This window comes from Suricata suricatta, chromosome 11 (assembly GCF_006229205.1).
Source record: "Suricata suricatta isolate VVHF042 chromosome 11, meerkat_22Aug2017_6uvM2_HiC, whole genome shotgun sequence".
NCBI classification, from domain to species: Eukaryota; Metazoa; Chordata; class Mammalia; order Carnivora; family Herpestidae; genus Suricata; species Suricata suricatta.
This window is the reverse complement of record NC_043710.1, coordinates 108022591-108033306: the sequence shown is the minus strand read 5'-3', so window position 1 is coordinate 108033306 and position 10716 is coordinate 108022591. Positions and strand designations below refer to the sequence as shown.

Here is a 10716-nt window from a genome sequence, read left to right as displayed (position 1 = left end):
GAGGACCCCCGCCCATGACCTAGTCACCTCCCAGAGGCCCATGTCCAAGTACATCCCACTGAGAATTCGATTTCCACATATGAATTTGGGAGAAACAAACATTCAATCTGTAGCCAACACACATGGTAAAATTCCAAGATAACTACTAAATAGCTTGTATAATTGCTTAATCAGGAGAGGGAGAGAATGAATTAGGGAGAAAAAAGTTCAAAATAGGTCAAAAGAGAAATAAATCAGATCAAATATTTCAATAGTCATAATAAAATTAAATGGGATAAACTTGATAGTTAATAGAAATTATCAGGTGGAATTAAAAAATTAAAAAAATTTTTAATGTTTATTTATTTTTGACAGAGAGACAGAGCACGAGCAGGGAGGGGCAGAGAGAGAGGGAGACACAGACTCCGAAGCAGCTCCAGGCTCCGAGCTGTCAGCACAGAGCCTGACACAGGGCTTGAACCCAAGAACCATGAGATCATGACCTGAGCTAAAGTCGGACACTTAACCGACTGAGCCACCCAAGTGCTCCTAAAAATTATTTTTTAATCTAGGTCTTTGCCATTTACAAGATGATAAAATGTACATGTATCACACATGGGCGCAAGAAGGTGCAAAGTGAAATAGAATTTAAGACAGAGAGGATCACTATATAATCCTAAATCCAACTCAGAGGACAATACAATAATTTTAAAATTTCTGTTAGAATATTATAAGAAACAGAGGGGTAATTTTATAAATGCTTCCTCATAGAGGTATCTTTTAAAGCACCTGTTTCAATTGTTGAGAGGCCAGTCAAAAAATAAATGAAAGAAAGGAAGAAAGAGAGAAAGAAAATGTATAGAAATGTAAACAACACAGTTTAATAATCTTAATTTGATAGGCACACAGAACTGTTCTTCCCAGCAGTGAAGGAGTTCTGAATCTTCTAATAAGTGGAGTATAATTTTTAGAATAACCAACCATATATTAGGTCAGTGCATTTGAGGCATCTGTGTCCTCCAACCACATTCTCTGACCATAGTGCATTTCAGTTAGAAGTCAGTCGTGAAGGAAAATTAAAGGTCACTATACTTTTGGACATTTAGCATGCATACCGCTTTATAATACTTGAGTCAAATAAGTTACAGTGCAAATTTAAAGTATTAAGAACTGAACAAAACCACAAGCCACATTTCAAAGTTCGTGTGTTGGGGTAAATGTAGCGCTTGGAGGCTGATACCAGGAAAACAAGAACGGCTAATATTAATGAACCAGGGATCCAATGTAAGGAGATAAATACAAAGAAAGGATAATAGAATAAACCCAAAGAACACCTAAAGGCAGATGAAGAATAATTTGAAACACAGTAAAGAGGATCAGCAAAGCCAGGAGCACGTTCCTGAAAAGACATAAAATGAGTGGCCATCTGGTGGAGCTGGTGACAAAAGAGTCACACAAATACCGATATTAGAATGTAGAAAAAGACATAACTACAGACCCAACAGAAATTAGTGATTGCTGAGGATAAGGAGAAGATGCTATAAACAACCTTATGGTAATAAATTTAAAAGCGAGAAAAGGGCAAATTGCTATAAAAACTATACTCCCTGAATTCGTTCAAGAGGAAGAGAAAGCTGAAGAATGCCATGGCCGTTCATGAATTGAAAATCCTCCCCCACAGAGAAGACGAAGTCCTACAACTCTACAGGGCGTTCAAAGAGCAGATGATTTCAGTCTTCTGCAAACTCTCCGGGACGTAGCAAGAGAGGAAGTACGTGTCCTGTGAGGCCAGGACCATCGTGATCCCCAAATGAGGCAAGATCAGGACAATAAAATAGAAACCACAGCCCAACCTTACGCATGCACATAAATGCAGAAACCTTAGCAAAATATCAGCAACCCAAATCCAACAGTTTATTAAGAAGACGATGATGCGCTGGTTTTATCCCCGCAGCATAAGGATGGTTCGACATTAGAAAACCGAGCACACACTTTACCGCGTTGATAGATTAAAGGTTGAAAGCCGTAGATCTGGAACATTCGTTCATAAGGAATGTAAAACAGAAACAGCTCGGAAAACCAGGATTCCAGGGGACCGTATAAAACATTAGAAGACATCTATTTAAAATCAGTAATTCCCTTCTTTTTAGGGCTGAATGCTATTTCATTGTATATACATCACATTTTCTTTATCGTTCTCACCACGGACATGAAAGGTAATTACGTGAGGTGGTGGAGGTACTGACTGATGTTGCTGTGGCAATATTTTGCAGCATAAACATGCATCAAATCATCACACCTTAAACTTCGACGATGTCAGGTGTCCTATCACAGTGAAGCTGAGAAGAATTAAAAATAAACACACACAAAAATGAAGTACAAGTAACAAGTAAGAACCAGTAATAAGACTGTGTGAGTGTCCAGTATTTCTCACACACACATACACACACACACACACACATACACACACACTGCCCAGCCGTACGTAAAACCAGAAATAAAACCCCACAGTGTAAGCCTTGGCAAAGAAGAAACAGCACTGAATCATTTACAGATGGCAGGTCAACAGAGAAAACCCAGGGGAATCTATGGGTAAATGATTAGAAATAAGAGTTTAGTGAATTGTTGGACTTAAGATCAATGTGTACAAATCAATGGTCTTTCTCGATAGCGGCAAAAACGAGAAAACATGCACACCGACCCACTGTGCCGTTCCGGTGAGAATCCCAACATTGTCGGCTGAATTTGACAGGCTGATTCTCAAATTTATGTGTAAGAGCAAAAGACCAAAAACAGGGAAGGTATTCCCGAAGGAAGAGCGGGGAGAGGAGAGGGAAGCTCCTCCCACCACAGCGGGAGGAGGTGGCCGGCCGCAGCGATGGGGGCGTGGATGGAGGCGTGGATGGAGGCGTGGATTCCGACTCAGTAGCAGATGGCCCTGAGGTCGGGGAGGCGGGGCGGGTGGGGCGGTTGAAGCAGCGGACACACAGCTGAATAGAGGCAGGTACGGGACGAGTGTCCCTTCTGCATCCGGAGGAAAGGGGAGGACAGGCTCCTGCACGTGGTGCAGGAAAGCAGGTTGTCCGCGTGGGGAAAAGGGAACGTTTGATCCCTACCTCATACCTCACATCAGCAACAGCTCTGGGAGGAACAGAGATTTAAATGTAAAAGACAAAGCTGTAATATGTCCAGAAGAAAATTCTTTCTGACTCGGTGACAAAGACTATCTTTAACAAGACGCACACACACAAACGCTGCATTCAGTTACATTAGAATAAAGAATTTCTGTTGAAAAACAACAAAAAACGAAAGGCACTAATAGGGAAGAGACCCTCCTCTGTACTTCATGACAAGGATTCCGTATCGAGAATAATAAGTGAATAATACTAATAATGTCAACCCATTTGAAAAATGAGCGGAAGACACGAAAGACGTGTCACTGAAGAACACAGGAATGGCAGATCCACAGAAAGAAGCCCAACTCCATTTCTGAGTGGGCAGTTAGGACCGCATTTTACCCCTCTAGGTTGGCGGAAACGAAGCAGTCCGACAATGTCAAGATCAATACGGATGCCTAGTAATGGGGACAGTCATGCAGCTGGGGGGGGGGGTGGCCGATTAGGGAAATGACCTGGAAGTGTTCTGTAAGGTCGACAGTTTGTACGCGCTCCCAGACCTGACTGGAATATGCATCTTCCTTCCGCAGTGTGAGCGTTAAGGTCGAGCCATCTTATTTAAAAGAGGGAAACAATAGAAAGTGCCAGAGGGCATCCTTCATGTTCCCGGTGGACATGGTGTTTGTTGTGCCGGGTTCCGGTGTAAAAAGTATTTCATATGAAAACGATGGCAAAAATGCGAAAAACTGTCTTCCCCGTATGCCCTGGGCAACACGCATAAAAATGTTCACAGCTGCATGGTTTATAATCGCACAAAGTGGGGAAGAAACCGAAAAGATCTCCATTGACAGGAGAATGGACAATCCATGAAAATTAACCCGCACCGCGGAATAGGACGCAACCACAGGAAGGAACACGGTTACGCGCCGTAACGGAGGAGCCGCCCCGGACGACCGCAGAACCGTGATGACAAGGCTCAGGAAGCCCCACTAAACACATCTGGAGACGGTGTGTGCATGACGAGCAGGGCTTGAGGAACTGCCGAGAGGGGGCCGAGCAGAGGAATGTTAGCCGTAAAAAGGAGCCAGGTTTTGACACGGGCCGCGACACGGATGAGCCTTGAAAACACGACGCTAAAGGCAAGAAGACACCCAGGCTCATGTTGTAGGACTGTTTTACGTCTGTGACTCCACAGGGGCAGAGAGGAGAGCACTGGTTGTTGGGGGAGGGGGCAGAATGGGAGCGATTGGTCTGAGGTTTCTTTCTGCGGCGATGAGCGTGTTCTGGAGTAAGTGAGGGGCACAATTTTCTGCGTATACTAAAAACCATTGAATTGCACACTTATTTCCAAAAAAAATGTTTTTGAGGTTTCCATTTATTTTTGCGACAGAGAGAAAGCACAAGCTGGGGAGGGGCGGAGGGAGAGAGCGAGCCTGGACGCGGGGCTCGAACTTACGGAGCCGTGAGATCACGGCCTGAGCTGAGGTCGGATGCTTAGCCGACGGAGCCCCCAGGCGCCCCGAACTGTACACTTTTAAATGATGAGTTTCGTGATATGTGAATTTTATCTTTAATTAAATTCTTTGAGGAAGGACAAAGGACTGATGAAAAGAAGTACGGACACACATTGTCCAGGGCCCTGCTTACCTCGCTCGGGCGTGAGGCGCAGGTGGGTTGGAGGAACATGTGGGTAGATGCAGCAGGTGCTTATAAAGTCCTCGTTTTCAAGGTTACGGGTGTTCATTTTATTACCAAGCTTCCGTTTGCACGTGTGATACATACACTTTTATACGTATAAAATGTAAAATGTATGTAAAATTGAAAAGAATGACAAATAGTAGATGAGATGGCACTAGAAGCCGATTACTACCTTTGGATAAACTGGGAGCCGCTTTCTCCCAAGTCCCTGGCGGGGACTCAGCGCGGCGCTGGATGCAGCCGTTCTGACCCCTGGTGGCCAAAGGGTGAAGCGCAGCTGAGGGCCCTTGCTTGGGGTTTGGCAGGTGATGGGGGCGCCATCACCTGGTCCTGGCCCCTGGACGGTGCTCCGGGGGTCAGGCCCCCGCCGGGCTCACCCCCGGAGGAGGACCGCCTTGCCCTTTACTGGTTTGGTTTCTCTCTGCTTTTGCTTGGTGGCGCTAAAGGGCACACCCTTCCTTAAGCCCAGGAGTGAGTCGTGTGTGACCCCACGGAAGTCTGCTCCCGGGAGGGACCACTGGCCGCCCTCTGCCTCCATCCGGGTGGCCCGTCCGGGGATCCTCGGAGCCAGGGGCTGGGTGAGCCCTCGAACAGGAGGGGAAGGCCAGGGCGCTGGCGCTCAGGACGGGTCTGCACGCCTGCGGGGGCGTGATGAACTCCAGCTGCGGGAGGAGTGGGCTCGGGCACGTGCCCGTCATTCCAGAACTTACCACGTGCAGACCCGCCCCTCCTGGCTGGAGAGAGGCGCTCGCTCACCGCCCTGTGTGATCTCCTAGGGTGTCGGCTGGCCTGGAGAGGGGGGTGCGGCTGGGGTCAGCAGCAGAGCCCTCGGGGGTTTTCTGGCCTCAGCAGCAGAGACCCAGCGTGGATGGAGGGTCAGGACGTGGGCTCCGCTGTCACTGCCCTGAGTGCCGTTGAACCTCCTTACGCTGTGGGTCTTCACCTGCAGAATGGGTCCGTCGCGCCCACTCACAGCAGGAGGCACTTGCAGTAATAAAGTTCCTGCACGCGGGGCCGTCCGCAAGGGCTCCGTGAGGGCTGCTGCCGCTGCTCTGCGGCCTGGGCTTCCGGTGTGTGGAGGGCGCTCCGAACAGAGCTCGGGCCTCCGGGGCCCTGACCGGGCGGCGGGCGGACGGGCAGTCACCTGTGCAGACAGTCACTCTCCTTCCCTTGTCCCCAGACGCCATGGAGGTGCTGCTGATCTTCCTCTGCAGCCTGCTGGTTCCGACCGTCCTGGCCAGCGGTGAGTCCCCGGCCTGGGCCTCTGGGACGCGGGGCTGCGGGCTCGTCCTCGACGCCCCTCCCCCACGGAAGTCCGCAGAGAACGTGCGTGCGGGAGGCGGCAGGTGCTCAGAGGCCCTGCTGCAGCCCGCCCCCCGCCCCCCGCCCCCCGCGGCGCCAGACAGCCTCTCCTGTAAGCCCTCACGTCCTCCAGGTCCCTTAGATTTCGGATGAGCTCCGGCCAGGGTCTAGACTCTGGCTTTGTGCAGCGTCCTTCCTTGGTCTGTTTCCCCACCTGTCCTAGAGGACACAGGCCCTGCCTTGGGGGGATGAAGAAAGAACACAGAGGGGCGAGCAAGGTGGACCTGCTGCGCATGCAGAATCTGCCCAGGGCTCTGAGGCGGCCCCAGCAGGCGGGCCCTCCTGAGCGTCCCCATGCACCTCTGCCTGCGGGCTCTCCCTCCGGAGTCCCTTTGTGGGACGTGACGCCGCTGGGGTGTTTGGGGACCCGACGTGCACCTGCCTTCCTCTTGCCCACACGCGTTTATTTTTTCAGCAGCTGAGCAGGAGAAAGAAAAGGACCCTTTTCATTATGGTGAGCGGACATGGGGACCCTGGGTGGGGAGGGGAGGGGTGCGGCCCCCCCCCCCCGGGGAGGGAGCCCTGCTCTTGCCTTCCCTTTGTCACCCCTGCCCCTTCGGCAGACTACCAGACGCTGCGGATCGGGGGCCTGGTGTTCGCTGTGGTGCTCTTCTCCGTGGGGATCCTGCTCATCCTGAGTAAGTGTTCGCTCCCTGCCTGAGGTCTGCCGCGGGGGTGGTGCCGGAGCAGGGAGGGGGGGAGCCGGCCGCTCTCCCCTCTGTCTCTAGCACCTAAGACAGTCAGTCGGGGCACATAGCAACCGCTCAGTAAAACAGTGAAGAATGACAAACTAGGGGCGCCTGGGGGCTCAGTGGGTGAAGCGTCCGACTTCGGCTCAGGTCATGATCTCGCTGTTTGTGAGTTCGAGCCCTGCATCAGGCTCTGTGCTGCCGGCGCAGAGCCTGGAGCTGCTTCGCGTTCCGTGTCTCCCTCTTTCTCTCTCTCTCTGCGCCCCCTCCTCGCTCTTGCTCTGTCTCTCCCTCTCTCAAAAATAAACATTTAAAGAAAAGTGAACAAAGTGAGTGCCTGGTGAAAACAAGCAGGCCTTCGGAAGGGGCAGGCGGCTGTCCTGATGCACAGCTCCGCTTTTCATGTCGCCCACGTGGTGGCCTTGCTGTGGCCTAACCAGAGCGTGACCTTGAACTCGGGCTGGGAGCGTGACCTTGGGGGGGTTTCTTTGCCTTTCAGGTCGCAGATGCAAGTGCAGCTTCAATCAGAAGCCCCGGTAAGGACGGCGTGTCTGTGGACGTCAGAGGTGACCCGAGGGGGGGGACAGAGAGGGGCCCCTGGGGTGTGGGCCCCACATGAGAGTTCCTTAGGATTCTTAGCTCAGAAACTGGCTGTGTGCATTGGGGGTGGAGGACATGCGGGGAGGCCCGCGGGGGTCAGGACGCGGAGGGTCGGCCCCTCCTCTCTTCTCCGTATACTGAGGAGGGAGGAGCCAGGAAGGTGCCTTGGCCCCGGAGACAGCTGGGCTTAGGAGAAGGGAAGTGGAGGGCCTCAGAGCTGCCGGGGGGGTGGGGGGGGCATCCCCTCTCTGCAGGGCCTGTGACGCTGTCCCCTGGGCTCCCTGTCACTCACCCCTCACTTGGCCTGCACACATAGAGGCCGTGCCCGTTAGTCCACTCCGGAATCCAGGGGCGGCAGCGGACCTCACCAGTCTGAAGTCTGGCAGGACAGGACACCAGCCCCCCGTGGCCCTAAGCCACCCCCTCCCAGGGCTCCATCGGGCCAGCGCTGGAGCTGCCTGTGCGTCCCCCCCGCTCCCCCCTGCCCTGCGCGCCCCTTGGTGGGCAGTGCTGCAGCCCTGCAGTGACTCTCAGGGCTGGTCCGGCCGGGGACAGCGGGTGTGACAGGGGGGGCTGGGTCTCCTCCTCCTGCAGGGCCCCGGGGGACGAGGAGGCGCAGGCGGAGAACCTCATCACCGCAAATGGTAAGGGTTGTGACCACCGGCCCGGGGTGGGGGGGCAGGTGGGTCGTGGGGGAGCGTCCTCGTGTGGCTGCGGGAGGGACGGTTGTCCAACACCGTGGCCTCCCCAGAGCGAGCCCGACGTGCCCCCGGTCCGTGTGAGGACCTCTGCGCTGCCCCTCACCCACCAAACCGCTGCCTCATGACGGCCACCGTCCATCAGGCATCTGGCTGTGCCGGGCGCGACCCGGGTGCCTCGTGGAGCCCGCCTCCCAGGCACACAGCCCGGGATGGAGATGCCGCCGTCCGCATCTGGTAACCGAGGGACTCGGAGAAGCTGAGGAATGTGCCAGAGGCCTCTAACCCACAAGTGTCAGGGCATGACTTGCCCCCGCCCCTGCCAGAGCGGCTCCGGGCTGTGCGTCCAGACCCCCGGCATCAGGCCCGGGCTCGGCCGCTGCGGCGGGGAGCCCACTGGGTGAGCCCTCACTGCAACCTGCTCTGTTCTTTTCTAGCCATGGAGCCCCAGAAAGCAGAGAACTGAGGTGCGGCCCCAGGTGGGAAGGTAGGATTGTGTCTTCCGCGTCGTCCTCTGTCTGCGTCGCTGGTCACTCCTCAGGGCGGCACCGGGAGGAGTCTGTGTCTGCAGGAGCCGGAAACACCGGGGTGCACCGCACACGCACCGCGAGCGGCCAGGAATCCGGCTTCTGCACAACCCGGTGGTCCCGTCGCGGAGCCGACGCGGCAGGACTGGGAGAGAATCCGGTTCATGATCGTCCTGGTAGCGAAGCAGCATAAGGAGAATGGCCTTTAGCGGTGGTTCCGGATGTAGCTTGGGACCACTTAACACAAAGGAACACTTTATCTTTCAAGTATTTTTGAGTGTTTATTCATCTTTGAGGCAGAAAGAGAGAGCAGGGGAGGGGCAGAGAGAGAGGGAGACACAGAATCCTAAGCAGCTCCAGGCTCCGAGCTGTCAGCACAGAGCCCGACGCGGGGCTCGAACCCACGAATGTGAGATCATGACCTGAGCTGAAGCCGGACGCTCAACCGACGGAGCCCCCAGGCGCTCCCCAAAAAGTAACACTTTAGAATGAAACGTTCTAACTCCACACAAAACTAGGGAGAATCGTGTGCCCCCCTTCCCGCCCGCCCCTATACCGGCATTACCCGATCTCCGTTCTCAGCTGTTGGGGGCACTGTATTTAGCATTTGCTTCCGCTGTTCATTGTAGGGACGCGGGAGGGTAGTCACTGTTAAATGCCTGTGTTTCCAAAGTGCCACACGCAGACTTGCCCGAGCCTGCTCGAAGAAGCCCCTGCAGGTGGGCTGGAGCCCCAGGTTACAGATGAAGAAAGTGAGGTCAGAGAGAACAGCCACACGAGATAGCAAGTGACAGGTGGACCTGAACGTGGGTCATTCCGCCACGCCCCTCTGCTTCGGCCCGGAAGGCGGGTATTGAAGCCGCACCTGGAACACACTAGGGTCGGGGGTGTCCGGTTTTCTATCCATTCGCTCCTGCCTTCTTTCCATACACATAAGACCGAAATGTGACTTTATCCTAAATCGCCTGTTGAGCGATTCTCGGGTGCAGAAGCCGGGACACAGGTCTCCTGTGGTCGCGGTAACACGGGGATTGTGGGGCCCGCGAGTTTCTTCCCAAGATCATTCACGTTCGTGATGGGCTCCTTACGCCCATCTTCCAGAGGGGGCTCGGGAAGGTCGGTGATCACCCGGGCACCAGGTGGCGGTAGATGCCCGTCCAGGAGGCGGGGCCCTTCCTGCTCGCGGCGCTGCCGGGTCCGATCTTGGGGGTGCTGTGCGGAGGGGGGGCGGGGCTTGAGCTGCAGCTGCCGGGTCGTGTCCTTCTCTGTGTTTTGTTTTTCTTACACTAGGACTTCCTGGGAAAGCCTGTCCTCTAGGTCTGGGGTCGTGAGCAGAGCCGGGGGTGTCTTGAGATAGAAACCGCGGGTTTAACGGTTTTCTCCCCATCAGGTTCTGGCCTCCCTGAGAGAAGCGGTTCCCTGAGGCCCCGCCCCGCCCCTCACCCCCTTTCCCTGCGTCTCGGGCTCCGGCATCGCGGGAACGGGGGTTCGGCGCGTCTCCTGCGAGTTTCAGGGGGCACAGGCGGTGCGTCCAAGGCAGGGGCGCCGCAGGGAAGACTCCAGAAGGGATTCTTTCCCCTTTGGCTTCCAGAACCCAGAAGGAGCTGCTTGAACCTTTAGACGCTTCAGAACACCGGCCGCTTCAGCAGATCCTTCCCAGGAGAAGCCAAGAACGCGTGTGTGTCCCCTGCCCCTTCCCGTCCCGGGACCACGGCCCTCGACGCAGCGATGCCGCCGACCCCAGCCCCCCCCCCCCCCCCCCCCCCCCCCCCCCCCCCCCCCCCCCCCCCCCCCCCCCCCCCCCCCCCCCCCCCCCGCCCGCGGCCCGTGGTCTCGTCCATCTCCCGAGACGTGTCCGTGTGTGACAACCGTGCTCGCTGTGGCTGCTTGTTTGTGGGTGCTGTTGTGTTTTAGTGACCCTGGACCTGCTCGTCACCTTCCGCCCCTCCCTGCTCCCCGAGGCCCCGCCCCCTCGTCCCCGCCCCCGGGAGTCCGCTTTCTCCCCAGAGACCGTCCCTTCTCCTGATCTGGGGGTGGGTGGGTGCGG

The 10716-nt window shown here is 55.1% G+C and overlaps 1 protein-coding gene across 4 annotated transcripts in view; it reads left to right on the top strand.

The window, feature by feature from the left end:
- The window catches only part of FXYD6 (FXYD domain containing ion transport regulator 6), a 33253-nt gene that overhangs the window by 6775 nt on the left and 15762 nt on the right, over positions 1 to 10716 (top strand). For 3 of the 4 annotated variants that reach the window (XM_029956799.1, XM_029956800.1, XM_029956798.1), the window contains 7 exons: positions 5974 to 6036; positions 6571 to 6609; positions 6719 to 6793; positions 7344 to 7380; positions 8039 to 8088; positions 8580 to 8629; positions 10261 to 10435. In XM_029956799.1, coding sequence (XP_029812659.1) covers positions 5974 to 6036; positions 6571 to 6609; positions 6719 to 6793; positions 7344 to 7380; positions 8039 to 8088; positions 8580 to 8608 — 293 coding nt within the window. In that variant the 3' untranslated portion in view covers positions 8609 to 8629; positions 10261 to 10435. Of the gene's footprint in view, positions 1 to 5973; positions 6037 to 6570; positions 6610 to 6718; positions 6794 to 7343; positions 7381 to 8038; positions 8089 to 8579; positions 8630 to 10260; positions 10436 to 10716 lie in introns of those variants that run through there. The other variant, XM_029956801.1, reaches the window with a different exon arrangement.